Here is a 16,023-nt window from a genome sequence, read left to right as displayed (position 1 = left end):
CAGAACCCTGGGATCATGACCTGAACCAAAGGCAGACACTTAATCGACTGAGCCACAGGTGCCCCATCGTGACTTAATTTTTAAGTGAAAATAACACATATGTTTTGGTGAACCATTACTCATACATAAATATAAATCATATCTTCTTTATTTGGAGTACATGATTGACATGTCATTACTGACATGTAATTAATCCCTCTATAACCTAACATCTTTTAGCATCTTTCTTCTCACTATTAATTTCCATATGACCTGACAATGCAAATAGTTTTATTCTCATAAGCAAAACCTAATATTACAAACACTTATGCTATTTTTTTAGGTGACCTTCAAAAGGTAAGCATGATATTTTGGAACCATATGTCAGAATGTATAATTGTCACTTGATTATACTTACATGAATTAGTGATCTAGCTAGTTAGGCTGTTTCCTGGTTTTAAGTATCTTGTCAATCTGCTTAAAAAATTTAAGACTACTCAGTATACTACTCATTACATCAAACTAGTAATTTACTGCAATGTAATAATGCCATTGCACTTCTCAGCAGTACTGTAAGTGATCATCGAGGCACCCCCATGGCTTATTTTCTATTTCCTTGCCCCAAATGTGTCGGTCATAAATCATATTAAATTGGAATCCTATATTTTTTTTAATAACTAATAATATAAAGACTTATAATCAAGCCCTCTCTTTTTGCCAATGAGGAAATTGAGGCCCAAATTACTGATGTGACCTTCCTAACTTTATATGAAATCTTAGCAGGAACTGCTAAAGACCCGATTGCCAGTTTTTCCTGCATCTCAGAGGAATTCACAGTCTAGAACAGATTTAAGAGATAGCTTACTTAGTCTTCAGATAAGATACGATCACCATTACATGCTGATATTTTTTCATATATTGCCTATTTTTGCTAATTTCTAATTTTTAAAGTACCCTTGAAGTTTTCTTTATTTAGCGTACTCTTCTCTTGTTTTTCAATCTTAGAAAATGGCCAATTTAAACAACTGTGATTTTTTTTTTTTTTTGAAGTTAAGTACTACTGATTCTTTTAGGTCTTATCTTTGAACCTTTTAATTTTGCTTTTGCCTCTGCCCTTTAGGTTTTTATTTCTTGTTAAATTGTGAATTCAGAAATGTAACCATGTCTTTCATACTGAAGTGATCCAAATTCAGTAGGCATTTTGATTATGTGTCTAGTGTACAGATATTATGACATGCAGTACAACATTTCATTGTTTCAACAACTGTGTGAGGTAAATAGTCCATTTTTCATCTTACAGATGATGAATCTAAGACTCAAGAATGTTAATAACTTCCCCAAGATCGTAAAATTAAAGAGAAAGACCAGGATTTGAACCTCAGTCTAGTGTTTTTTCCCCCCTGATTGTTCTTTCATTTTCTAATATGATGTATAGCTGATTAGCTACTCTGAAATCTGCAAGCATATCCTAAATGTTAATAAAGAATTACAGAAATGTATTGAGAGTGACAGTCAAATTTCTTTACATGACATAAGTGGAGAGAGTCTAGGTACCATTCATATATACATATTTGAAGACACATATATGTATCTTTTTTCTGATTTAAAAGTGTGGGTTTATGGGGCGCCTGGGTGGCTCAGTGGGTTAAGCCGCTGCCTTCGGCTCAGGTCATGATCCCAGGTCCTGGGTTCGAGCCCCACATCGGGCTTTCTGCTCAGCAGGGAGCCTGCTTCCTCCTCTCTCTCTGCCTGCCTCTCTGCTTACTTGTGATTTCTCTCTGTCAAATAAATAAATAAAATCTTTAAAAAAAAAAAAAGTGTGGGTTTATGGGTTTTTAGGATAAAAATACTTCTAGAAATTTTGGAAAATATGGGAAGTGGAGAAAAAAAAAGAAAGTTGCCATGAAGCTACTATCCTGAGATTGCCCGTTTACATTTTTTGCATATTTTTGCTTTGTTTTACATAGTTGTATTTTATAATTGAATACAGGCATGTGTATATATATATATATATATATATATATATATATAATCTTACATAATTTTTTATTTATAAAGCATTCTTCCATGTTACTAAAATCTCTGTGAACATTAGTTAATTAATTAATTTACTGTATAGTTGACATGCAATATTATATTGAGTTGGAGGTATACCAACAGAGTGGTTTGACATTTACATACAGTACAAAATGATCACCATCTCTCACCATACATAATTATTACTATGTTATTGACTGTATTCTTTATGTTGTACTTCATATCCCTGTGACTTACTTATTTTATAACTGTACGATTGTACCTCTTAATCCCCCTCACTTATTTCATGCATCCCCCAAATATCTCCCTTCTGGTAACCATCAGTTTGTTCTTTGCATTTATGAGTCTGTTTCTGTTTTGTTTGTTATTTGTTTGGTTTTTTAGAGTCCACGTATAAATGAAACGATAAGTTGGTTTGTCTTTCTATGTCTGACTTACTTCACTTAGCATAACACCTTCTCAGTCCATCTGTGTTGTCATAAGTGGCAAGAGTCCATTCTTTTTTACTGGCTGAGTAATACTCCATGCACCTGTATTCCATAACTTCTTTATTCATTCATCCGTCAGTGGATACTTAGTACTTCCATGTCACATTCATTGTAAAGGTGATGCAGTGAACATGGTGGTGCATACAATAGCTCTCTGAATTAGTGTTTTGTCTTATTTGGGTGAATAGCCCGTTGAGGAATTGCTGTATCATATGGTATTTCTGTTTTTAAACTTTTGAGGAATCCCCATACTATTTTTAATAGTGTTTCCACCCATTTACATGCCCACCAACAGTACATGAGGGACTCCTTTTCTCTGTATCCTTGGCAACAATTATTTCTTGTCTTTTTGATATTATCCATTCTGACAGGTGGGAGGAACCTCTCAATGTGGTTTTTCTTTGCATTTCCCTGTGATCAGCAATGTTGAACATTTTTTTCATACATCTCGTGGCCATCTATATGTCTTCTTTGGAAAAATGTTTGTTCAGGTCCTGTGCCCATGCCCATTTTTTAAATGAGATTTTTGTTCTGTGTGTATGGGTCTTGGGTTGTTTGAGTTCTCTATATATTTTGGATATTAACCCCTTGTCTGACATATCACTTACAGACACCTTCTCCCGTTTAGGAGGTTGTCTTTTCATTTTCATTTTGTTGATGGTTTCCTTCTCTGGGCAAAAGCTTTTTAACGTGCTGTAGTCTCAAATTTTTTATATTTGTTTTTGTTGCCCTTGTCTGAGGAGACAGATCCAAAAAAATATTGCTAAGACTGATGTCAAAGAGATTATTGCCTGTGTTTTCTTTTAGAAGTTTTATGGCTTCAGGTCTTACATTTAGGTCTTGAATCTTTTTAAGTGTATTTTTGTATATGGTATAAGGAAGTGGTCCATATTCATTCTTTTGCATGTAGCTGCCCAGTATTCTAAAGACCATTTATGGAAGCAACTGTCTTTCCCCATTGTGTATTTTTGGCTCCTTTGTCATAGATTAATTGACCATATACACATGGGTTTATTTCTGGGTTCTCTACTCTGTTCTGTCTCTTTTCGTGCCAGTACTATACTGTTCTGATTACGATAGCTTGAAAGTGTAGTTTGGAATCTAGACCCATGATACCTCCAGCTTTGGTCTTCTTCAAGGTTATTTGGCTGGGTGTTTTGTGGTTGCATACAGATTTTAGAATTTTCATTCTAGTTCTATGAAAAATACTCTTGCTATTTTGATAGGGATTGCACTGAATCTATAGATTGCTTTGGGTAATATAGACATTTAAACAATATTAAATTTTCCAAGCATGAGCATGGTGTATCTATACATTTATTTATGTCCTCTTTACTTTCTTTTATTGATATCCTCTAGTTTTCTTAATAACATTCCTTTCTTCTATCTTACTTTAAGAATACAGTTAAAAAAAAGAATATAGTACATAATATAATATACAAAATATGCTTATTGGCTTTTTCTGTTATTCCATGGCTTCCAGAGTAGACTATTAGAAGTTATGTTTTGGAGGAGCAAAACTTAATATGTGGATTTTTTTTTAAGAAGATTTTATTTGTTTATTTGACAGACAGATCACAAGTAGGCAGAGAGGCAGGCAGAGAGAGAGGAAGGGAAGCAGGTTCCCCACTGAGCAGAGAGCCCAATATGGGGCTTGATCCCAGGACCCTGAGATCATGACCTGAGCCAAAGGCAGAGGCTTAATCCACTGAGCCACCCAGGTGCCCCAATATGTGGATTTTTGACTGTGCACTAAGGTCAGTGCCCCATGTTGTTCAAGGGTCAATTGTATTTCATTCACTTTATTTGGAAATTTGATGATTAAACCTGCATATGAAATTTTTGCATATGAAATTTCAAGTTCTTTCATATCTGCTAAAATGGGAGGTATTTTACTATATTTAGGATTTTCTCAGTGAATTTAACAGTTTTAGATGATTTGCAAATTATATTGAGGTTTTAATTTTATGAATGATAATCTGTTTAAAAGAACAGATTTTACTGGGATAAGAACATTTTTAAAAAATCGAAAGAAATCAGTTCATGGTTGTATAAGAAAATGAATTTTGACATCCAGTCCCCCACCATACCACCACTTACTTTTCTAGGCTCTTTTGCATTCTTGTGGTTGGTTGTTATACTGCTTAGAAAGAAGAAAACATGACTACTTTTTAAAAATTAGTATATTTTTTAGAATAGTTTTAGGTTCATAGAACACTTTAGTGAAAAGTTCAAGGTTCCTGTATACCTCTTATCCCCACATATGCTCAACCTTGTTCACTATGGACATCTTTACCCCCAACATGGTATCTTTGTTACAATTGATACTACATATCTTTGTCAGCAAGGGTTTAGTCATGGTGTTGTACATTCTGTGGGTTTGGACAGATTTATAATAATATATACCCACCATATGGTATCATACAAAGTAGTTTCATTGCCCTAAAAATTCTCTGTGCTGTGTTTATTTTTCACTTCTCCCTAACCAGTGGTAATCACAGATATTTTTATTGTCTCTGTAGTTTTGTCTTTTTTCAAAATGTCATATAGTTTAAATTATTACAGTATATAGCCTTTCCAGCTTGGCTTCTTTTCACTTAGTAATATGCATTCAAGTTTCCTCCATGTCTTCTCATGGTTTCTTTCTTCTTAGTGCTGGATAATATTCCACTGTTTGGATGTACCACAGTTTACATACACTACCACATTACATCCACCAGTGGAAGGACATCTTGATCGCTTGTAAATTTCAGCATGAATAAAGTTGCTATAAACATTCACATGCAGGCTTTTGTGTGGATATAACTTTTAGCTTACTTGATAAACACCAAGGAGTCTAGTTGCTGGAACCTATGGTAAGGTATGTTTAGTTTCATAAGAAACGGACGTACTGTCTTCCAAAGTGGGTTTACCATTTTGTTTTCCTACTAGCAAGGAAATAAATTTCCTGTTGCTTCACATCTTTGTCAGCATTTGGTTTTTACCAGTTCTGGATTTTTGCCCCTCTGATAGGTGTGCAGTAGTGTCTCATCTTAGTTTGCATTTCCCTGATAACATGTGATATGGAACATCTTTTCATATATTTAGCGATCATTTACGTATCTTTTTGGTGAGGTCTCTGTTAAGGTCTTTGGACCATTTTTAAATCAGTTGTTTTCTTATTGTTGATCTTTAAGAGTTCTTTGTATATTCGGGATAATAGACCTTTACCAGAAAAATCTTTTGTCAAGATTTTCACTCATGTCTGTTACTTGTTTTTTCATTTTCTGGGTAGTGTCTTGACACAGCAGAAAATTTTTATTTCATTGACAGTCAGCTCATCAATTCTTTTATGGATTGTGCCTCTAGTGTTGTATCCTAAAAAGTCCCTCACTAAACCCAAGATCATATCTGTATTCTCCCATGTTACTTTCTGAGTTTTATTGTTTGCATTTTATATTAAGGTCTGTGATCCATTTTGAGTGATTTTGTGAAAGCTATAAGGCTATATTTATATTTTTGCCTGTTGATTTTGCCAATTTTTCCAACACTAGTTTGTGAAAAGGCTTTTTATCTATTGTATTGCCTTTTCTCTTTTGTCAAAGTTTGGTTGATGATATTTAGGTACTTCTGGGCTCTCTATTTTGTTACATTGGTGTTTTTATTTTTTGGCCCATACCACACTGTTTTGGTTATTGTAGCTTTCTGATAAGTCTTGAAATCACTTAGTGTCATTCTTCCAACTTTGTTGTTCTCTGTCAATATTGTGGTAGCTATTCTTGGTCTTTTGCCTCTTTATACAAACTTTAGAAACAGTTTGCTGATATTAACAAAAATACTTGCTTTGGTTTTGATTGGCATAGCACTGTGAATCCTGATCAAGTTGGGCAGAATAGACATCTTGACAATATTGAGATTTCTTATCCTTCAACATGGTATAGTTCTCAAATTTTTTAGTCCTTTGTTTACTTCTACCAGAGTCTTACACTTTTCTTCATATAGATCTTGTACATAGTTTTTTAGACTTAGACTTAACTTTTTCTTTTTTTGGAGGGTGCTGACATAAATGCTATTGTGTTTTTAATTTCAAATTGAGCTTATTCATTTTGGCGCCTAGGAAAGCAGTTGACTGTTTGTATATTAGCTTTGTATTCTGCTTTTTGGTATAATCACTTAGTAGTTCCAGAAGGATTTTAGATAATTATTTTGTAGTGTATACCTAAATGATTATGTCTTGTGTGTGCAAAGGCTGTTTAATTTCTTCCTTGTCCATTTGTATATCTTTTATTTCCTTTTCTTGCCTTAATGCATTAGCTAGGAATTCTAGTACAGGGTTGAAAAGCAGTGGAGAGAGGGGACATCCTTACCTTGTTCCTGATCTTATTTGGAAAGCTTCAGGTTTCTCACTATTACATATGATACCCACTGTAGATTTTATAGACAGTCTTTACCAAGTTGAGGAAGTATCCCACTAACCTTAGTTTACTGAGAATTTTTATCATGAATGAGTGTTGGATGTTTGCAGACACTTTTTGTACATTTGCCAATGTGATCATGTGTTTTTACTTCTTTAGCTTATTGATGTGATTAATTTCATTAACTAATTTTGAATGTTGAACCAGCTTTATGTGCATGCCTGTGATAGATTCCACTTGATTTTGGTATATAATATTTTCCATGTTGTTGGATTCAATTAGCTAATAATGTTGATTTTTTTCATCAATATTCTTGAGAGATGTGTTCTGTAGTTTTCCTTTTTTTGTAATGTCTTTGTCTTGTTTTGGTAGCTTGTTAATTCTAGCCTTATAGAATGAATTGGGAAGTATTCCCTCTGTTTCAATCTTCTGAAAGAGAGTATAGGGAATTAGTATAATTTCTTTCTTAAGTATTTATTTCTTAAATATTTGTTATATTTGTTATAATTCGAACATTGTGAATCTTGGCCTGGAGCTTTCTCTTTTGGAAGCTTATTAATTATTGATTCAATATTTTAAATAGATATAGGCCTTATTCAGATTGCCTATTTCTTTTTGTGTAAGTTTTGTCAGATTGTGTCTTTTGAGGATCTGGGTTAGTTTCATCTAGGTTAACAAATATATGAGCATAGAAGTTATTTATAGTGTTTATTATCCTTTTAATGTTCATATCTGTTGTGATATTCTCTCTTTCATTTCTGATATTAGTAATTTGTGTTTTCTCTTCTTTTTGTTTTACTTAGCTTGCCTAGGGGTTTGTTGATTTTATCAATCTTACCAAAGAATCAACTTTTGGTTTTGTTAATTTTCTCTGTTGATTTCCTGTTTTCAAGTTTATTGATTTCTACTATAATTTTTTAATTTAGTCTGTTTACTTCGGTTTAATTTTCTGTTTTTTAATTTTGCTGTTTTTTTATTTTATTTTATTTTTTTTTTTTTTTTTTAAAGATTTTATTTATTTATTTGACAGAGAGAGATCACAAGTAGACGGAGAGGCAGGCAGAGAGAGAGAGAGAGAGGGAAGCAGGCTCCTTGCTGAGCAGAGAGCCCGACGCGGGACTCGATCCCAGGACCCTGAGATCATGACCTGAGCCGAAGGCAGCGGCTTAACCCACTGAGCCACCCAGGCGCCCTTTGCTGTTTTTTTAAAGATAGAACTGTAGATAATTGAGTTTAGCTCTTTTTTTTTCCTAGACTTCTATGTCTTTCCAGTTCTGGGAAGAGCAGTTTGCCCTGTCACCTCATTTCTCTCATGGATCTATGAAGAGTTACTGATTTTTCAGTTTGTTACTTGTTAGGACAGCTTTTTACTTGTTTAGCTTTTTACTTGTTAGGACAGAGGGGCAATCTCTAAGTTCTTTATATACTGGAAAAGAAATTGAAAGTCTGATTTACTTTTTTTTAAAGATTTTATTTATTTATTTGACAGACAGATCACAAGTAGGCAGAGAGGCAAGCAGAGAGAAAGGAAGGGAAGCAGGCTCCCCGCTGAGCAGAGAGCCCGATGTGGGGCTCAATCCCAGGACCCCGGGATCATGACCTGAGCCGAAGGCAGCGGCTTTAACCCACTGAGCCACCCAGGCGCCCCAAAAGTCTGATTTACTTTTAACCTGACAATAAATATGACTGAACACACAACGTGTGTGTGATATATGAAATATGACTGAATCATTATGTGTTTTCATTGGGCATCTTATTTTAATGGTGCTTGATAAGACAGAGCCAGAGGAACTGAAAAGTTGAACTTGTAGAACAAATGTAAAGCACAAAATCCTCTTTTAAAAATAGATTTTAAATATATTGTAGGAAGAAGTCTTAAGTAAGAAAGCCCTACCAGCTTCTTTCTTACTTCTTACTTACTTATTTATTTATTTATTTATTTATTTATTTATCAGAGAGAGAGAGGGAGAGAGAGCAAGCACAGGCAGACAGAATGGCAGGCAGAGGCAGAGGGAGAAGCAGGTTCCCTGACGAGCAAGGAGCCTGATGTGGGACTCGATCCCAGGACACTGGGATCATGACCTGAGCCGAAGGCAGCTGCTTAACCAACTGAGCCACCCAGGCGTCCCCCTTTCTTACTTCTTTTAAGCAAAAAATTAATAGCTGGAACTGGTAATTCAGCCAGTATGGAAAATAACCTGTGACCTCTAAAGATACATTACTTCCCTAGTTGAAAGGTTGATGTACTTAAAGGTAATCAGTAATGGTCTTGTTTCCTTTGAGTTTCTGCGCTTTTGGTGACCAGTCATTTGTTCTGCTGAATACTGTGGGGAATTGTTTGGAAACTCTGTTTTCTAATTTTACTATGTTTGGCCCAGAACAAGTTCTCTAAATCAATAAAGAATAGAAATAACCGGCATGTACTGAGCCATTTCTGTTTCCTGGTACTCTACTAATCACTTTACATTAATTTACTTCATTAAATTCTTAAACAGCCAGGACTCGCAGTGGGGACATTCTGATCCTAACATCAAGTTCTTAGCTCTTTCTTTATGTCAAGAGGTAAATCTGTTTATTTTCAGAATCTGTGCAGGTAATGTAAATAAGGTAAATAGCGTGCTGTGGTAATTACTTGGGCAAATTAGACTTTGCAGTGCAGTCATATGCACTTTTTAAAAAACACTTTAGGCCAAACCCAAATAGGAAGATGGAGTGGATAAATTTAAAATACTGTGGGTCATGGCAGTAAAACTTTCTTGTCCGGATGATAAATTATTTTTATTTGAAATGTATTTTAATTGATACTCTCTCACATAACCTATCTGAAATTTTGAGTGAATTACTTAATTTGTGATTAGATCCATAGAGAAGGAAATAAAATTTTGTTACTCGTTTTGGACAATGCACTGAATACTTGCTGTATACTAAAGCTATAAAATGCATTTATGCATTATAAAATGCACATGAACTCCTGTCCTCACCTTTAGAAGACGAACACAAAAGAATGGGACTGTGTATCTATGATAATTGGTTATTCTAAAATATATCCAGAGTTTGAAACAAAAAAGTCAGTATCTTTAATCTCTGTGATAGAGACATAAGTATGTGATAAATTTTTTGATGTACGTTTCTGATATTTGAAGCGTCCCATAATTTTAAAAAGGTGTATGAAAGAGAAAATAATTGCAACTATATCCTGTTTTTATTTTTTTTCTGCCTTTGTTGTTTCTTTCTTTCTTTTTTTCTTTTTTGTCATCCAAAGGAAAAAGTATTTAACCCCCTGTGGTACTTAGGAAATCTTTGGGTTCAAAGGCAGTGGTAGAACTGAGAAAACAGAGGAACTTACTTCAGCAAAGAGTAAAAGAATGACTTTTCATAGCAGAAGAAACAGCACTTAAAGATCAGGGAGGCAAGAAAGAGAGCGAACATCTCATAAACTGAATAAATCCAAGTAATTGAGCATAACTGGAAGCAAGGAAAGGACATGGAGGAGTAATGACTGAGATCAGCATATAAATTTAGATAGAGCTCAGAGGATGAAAGCCGTGATATATGCAAATATGTTTGGACTTTATCCTGTGGATCAGTGGCTCCCATTTTAGGCTGATCATCAGAATTAACTGAATCCCATTTCAGCTATTTCAGCCTCATCGAACTAGTATTTCTTAGAATAGTGACCAGGACTGTTAGTTAAAAGTCTCTGCCACGTGTATTGTCTTATTTCATTCTAGTAAATCCTCTTAGACAGGGAATTAGTATTGTTCTCCACCCATGCAGTATAGAATTACAGTCCAGAGTAGGACAATACAAGTTTATCATGTTAGTTTTAATATACCTGTGGTTAGAATTCAGTACGTCTCTCTCCTGGGAAGTGATGCCTTCTGTTTCTGCCCCTTTAGGCTGGGGCAAATGGAGAAGAGGTACACTGCATTTCTTCAGTTCTGAGATGGTCGCTCTGATGGGTATTTCCTGCAGTCCTTCCAGATTTGTATAAAATTAGGTTCTGTATAAAATTAGGTTCGGTTGCAAAACTAAATGGGTGTGCACTTGGGACCTGCTCATTAGTGCTGCCCATGGGAGTTTTTGAAGGAATTGTGATAATGTTTACCTGATAAACTTTGTGGTTTTTTACTGGTGGGGAGGGAGCAGGGGAGATCAAAGGTAGGGAGCATTAGCAGTAAGAGAAGATGTTCATCCCTACTAAAGCTTGGGTTACAGAAAGTAATAGAGTCAAGAGAAAATTAGAAGGTAGAATGTAGTAAATAACGCTCTGTGAGTGGATTTTCATTTTTGATGAGCTTGCGAGATTGGGCAAGGAGAGGAAGAAAGCCTGTGATTGTTGGGAGGTATAATGAGTTCTAGATAATACATCCATATTGAATGTGTATCGACTAGGACTTCAGTGGTTTCGATTTTCCAGTCTTAGTCTTAGAAAATGTTGGTGATAACTATCGATAACTTCGTTTTATTTTTCTTTAATTTTTGATAATATTCTCCCATCCAAAATTATTTTATGGTTCTTTCTGTGGGTTTAAGGTCACATGCTGTCTTACCATCTAGCAGTTATTACTACCAAAGAGAGCCAGTGGACTTTCTACAGCCAGCAGTAGAAAGATGGTCAGTGGAGAGTTTTATCTTATTTTCCCTTACTGACATTTTAATGTACTATAACTCACTAGGGTGTTTCAGAGTTTACCTATTTACCTGGGCACCTGGGTGGCTCAGTTGGTTGAGTGTCTGACTCTTGGTTTTGGCTCAGGTCACGATCTCGTGGGTTGTGGGATCCAGCCTGGCATTCACATTAGGCTCCATGCTCAGCAGGAAGTCTGCTTGAGGGTTCTCTCCCTCTTCCTCCTCCTGGCCCCTGCTCATGTGGTTTCTTTCCCTCTCTTAAATAAGTAAATAAATCTTTAACTACTTACCTATTAACTATGAAGTTGATGAGCTTTTCATTAGCAAATATAAAATATCATGAATATAAAGTCATTGTAGAAAAGCTTCTTTTCTTTCTTACCATAGGGCAAAAGTTGGATTGTTAAAAGAAGTTATGAAGATTTTCGGGTACTTGATAAACATCTTCATTTGTGTATTTATGACCGACGATTCTCCCAACTCTCAGAGCTTCCCCGTTCTGATGCACTGAAGGACAGTCCAGAGGTAAGCATTTAGTACTTGCAGCAGTAATCACTGTATATAAATTAGCAGAAAGTTTTGTGTGTATACTAAATAAAAGCTTATATTGAACAATCAGGATGATTCCTGGGATAATTTAATTATTTCATAACAAAAAAATTAGTAATGCTCTGAAGAATGTTTAGAATTAAAGTAGGTTTGGAGTGTAATTCTATAAAAAAATTCATAATATATAAACACAGTATATGAGCAGACCATTCTTTAAAGGGAACATAAAATATGGAAGCAAAAATATGGAAAAATGTTGACCTCACTAATAATTAGAGAAAGGCATAGTTTATGATGACATGCTGTATCTGTGCCCTTACCTCCACTCCTGCCATACTTCTAGTAAAAAGAGAAAAGATTTTTAAAAAATTTAAATGGGAAGAGATTCTTTGTAACATCAGAAAAGAACAACCATCAAAATTGTGAGGAATTTTCGGGAGTAGATGGGGTAAGATTTATGGAGATGAGCAAATACAGCAGAAAAAACATGTACAAGAGGATTGAAGAAGACAAACTGGAAGTCTTGATTGTGTAAGCTAAATAAATAAAATAACTGAAAAGAGCAAACAAGGCTGTCCTCAAAGAGAAAGTAAGGTGATCAGCCATGGAATGAGAGCAGAGCTGTTAAAAATTTAAAAATCAGAGATCTTAGAATGAACATGTGCTTATTTAGGCTCATTTTAGTCATCTCAAACCTGAATATTTGGACTGTGTGCAACATGGACACAGATGAAGAGAGCATTAGTGATCTGGGAGAGCAAATTTTTTAAGAATATAGCCCTAGAACAGAGAGAAGGATGAAAAGTTGGGGGAGAATAATGGGAATCACGGAGACTAGATCCTGAAGTTCCTACTTCCCTCTTTTAGGAGTTCTATGAGGATACAGTAGATGGAAGTAATTAAAAATTAATATAAGAAATTCCCTAAAACTAAAGAAAGTCATGTTTCAGATCAAATGGGCCCAGTAAGTGCTAAGTATGATGACTGGAAAGACATGCATTTAGAGACACTATAGTGAAATTTCAAAATGCCCAAAACAGAAAACCCAAAAAGATTTCAGAGAGCAAAACACTTCCTTAAAAGAACAAGAATTGTTTTGACATTAGACTCCTCAGTAGCTGCATTGGATGCTTGAAAAGAGTACAGGTACTTTTCACATCCTGAGGGGAAGCCCTTTCAAATTTCTAATTAATTCCAGGGCAGTTAAGTAGGTAGGACAAAGTAGCAATCTCCTCAGTCTTGTAAGAACTGACACAGCAGCAGGGTCTCAGGAACATCTTAAAGTCACAGATTCTTTTGTATCATAGGGAACCTCGAAGTCCATCTCCGTTTCCCATCTCCACCTACTTGTCACATTTTTCTTTCTCAGGCTGTCTCAGGACATGGCCACCAAGAAAAGTTCCCAGGTTTTTATTCTCTCTTTTTAAGACAGCCACCAGAATGAGTTGAAATTTTCTATCGTAATTCCTAATTCCTACCGTAACTCTTGTTAGGCCAACTAATTGGTCCTGGATCATTCCACGGACCCATGGTGTGCAATTGCACATGAACGTGGCTGTCCTGTCACGGCTGCATGCATGGAAGACTACAACAGGTCCTGGAGAGTTTCAAGGTAGCCAGGAGGAGGCTGGGCAGAAAAGGCCAAGTACATCTCTGCTATAATTATCTTTTTTATATTTTCAGTATAAAAATAGAGACAGCAATAAGGTTAGAAGCTATAAACTAGTATGACCCCTGATGACGAGGAGATAGCAGTTAAAGTTCTTCACAAGATGGGATTTCTTTGTAAGTGCCTGTGGTTTCACTTAATGGAACTCTTGAGCCTCTGTGAAGAATCCCCTATGACTATTGAAATGCCTAAAAATCTGCAGATTTTTTGCCCCCAGAAACCAGTGTATACCAGTTACTTGAACAGAGTGCTATATCTTGACTTTGAGTTACTACTGAATCTTTTCTTTCTCTTTAGTCTGTCACTCAGATGCTTATGGCTTACCTGTCCCGCCTTTCAGCAATTGCCGGCAACAAGATCAATTGTGGACCTGCCCTTACTTGGATGGAGGTATTATCTAATTCACCTCGTATCAAAGTTTATTTTTAAACTACTTCAGAAATTTAATATTAATTTAATTTTGATAGCTGTTGAGTTTCAGGAATCAAAGAAATGGAGTTTATTTTTATTTTTTGGAAGGATAAAGTGATACATTAAGGATTTTTTATCTCAGATCTATCTTTCTTTGAGAATCCAGTAAACTAATTTAAATATATCTTGTGAATTGCAATGGCACCTCTTATTTTGGTATTTAATGTATTAATATGTATATATATGTAGTGTGTGTTTATATATATGTGTGTGTGTGTGTATTTAGTTGACTTAGTAATTGAAAATATTTTTCAATTATTTATGAACAAGAGATAATTCACCTTTTGAAGAGTCCAATTTAAGATTAATTATTGCATATTACAGTATCCAGAAAATATGCTAGGTATTTCTCCTTAATTTGCATATGTAAAATTATATTAATCTGTCCTCTCAGTGGAAATTGGAAGACAGGATGGAAAATAGAATATAGAACTTAGAGCCAACCTGCATTGAGATATTGGCTCTTCCATTATTGGCTGTGTGATCTTGGACAAATTATTTAATTTCTCATGAATTATATAACCTCGTTTAGCTTTAGCATCTTCATCTTTAAATGATGATTATGGTGTTAAGTATCTTTTAGAGTTATGAGGATTAAATTAAATTATATTTTGTGCACAGCAGAATGACTGGTATACACTAAGTACTCAATATAATAGTAGTTTTTTAAAGATTCTTCAGGTTGTGGTTTCTCAAAATCAAATTGAATGTTTTTTATGAATAGTCAAAGAAACTTTTGCAAGTCCCATGTCTTTAACCATCTCATGGTTCATTTTCTTTGTTATAGATTGATAATAAGGGAAATCATCTTCTAGTTCATGAGGAATCATCCATTAACACTCCTGCTGTTGGTGCTGCCCACGTTATCAAGAGGTACACTGCTCGGGCCCCTGACGAATTGACTTTAGAGGTAAATGACTAAAGAATCAGGCCCTTTTCCTGTACTTCATTGTCTTTCAGCCTGGAATGCCATCTATTTTATTAAATACCATATTCATCCTTGAAAATTCAGCTTATATCTCCCATTTCTTTTAGGAAGTCATCTTTGATCTTCTCCCTACTCTGTGCAAATACCTATCCCCAAATAGCCTGGATTGACATTTCTTTTTTCTTTCTTTCTTTTTTTTAAAAAAATATTTTATATTTAAGTAATCGCTACATCTAATATGGGGCTTGAACCCACAACCTCGAGATCAAGAGTTGCATGCTCTATGACTGAGCCAGCCTGGCACTGCTATCCCTGACATTTCACTTATTACACTCAGTCATAGTTGTTATCCTGTTTATCTCCATGATCTTGAGAGTCAGTCTTTTGTCTTTGTGTTTTTAGTACTAAAAACGATACCCAATGATACTTTCTTCTCATTGTTTGTTCAAAGATTGAGTTAAAGAACAGATGAAAAGTGAAAAGAACATTTCTTGCTATCAGATACAAAAGGAGGGGAATTAAGTTTCTTTAATATTGACTGATGAGAGACAAAAAGACTGCTAACAGTTGCTCAGTTTAAGAAAAAACGATACAAATTTTTAGGTTCCATATGTAAAGAAATGCATGCCATGTCTGTTAGCAAAAATGAAGTAAAGATAACTCTTTCATGGCCTGAGAGATCAGTTGTTAATATACAAAGAAAAATTCTTAAAGCAATATGTATACCATAGTAATACTGTTCTGAAGTACTTTACTATGTTGTATCCTAGAAATCGTAACTTATTTTGATTGAAGAGTGTAACTCCCATTCAATATATTGTTTGAAACTATCATTATGATTTTTGTATTTATGATTTTGCAAAAGTTTGTATACAC

The 16,023-nt window shown here is 34.9% G+C and overlaps 1 protein-coding gene across 4 annotated transcripts in view; it reads left to right on the top strand.

Moving 5' to 3' along the window:
* ARHGAP32 (Rho GTPase activating protein 32) overlaps nt 1-16,023 on the top strand; it is a 297,931-nt gene that overhangs the window by 196,915 nt on the left and 84,993 nt on the right. For 3 of the 4 annotated variants that reach the window (XM_047691945.1, XM_047691943.1, XM_047691944.1), the window contains 3 exons: nt 11,918-12,055; nt 14,046-14,138; nt 15,007-15,129. In XM_047691945.1, coding sequence (XP_047547901.1) covers nt 11,918-12,055; nt 14,046-14,138; nt 15,007-15,129 — 354 coding nt within the window. Of the gene's footprint in view, nt 1-11,496; nt 11,516-11,917; nt 12,056-14,045; nt 14,139-15,006; nt 15,130-16,023 lie in introns of those variants that run through there. The other variant, XM_047691946.1, reaches the window with a different exon arrangement.

Source organism: Lutra lutra, chromosome 10, assembly GCF_902655055.1.
Source record: "Lutra lutra chromosome 10, mLutLut1.2, whole genome shotgun sequence".
Classification (NCBI taxonomy): domain Eukaryota; kingdom Metazoa; phylum Chordata; class Mammalia; order Carnivora; family Mustelidae; genus Lutra; species Lutra lutra.
This window is presented reverse-complemented; position numbering and strand designations above follow the sequence as displayed.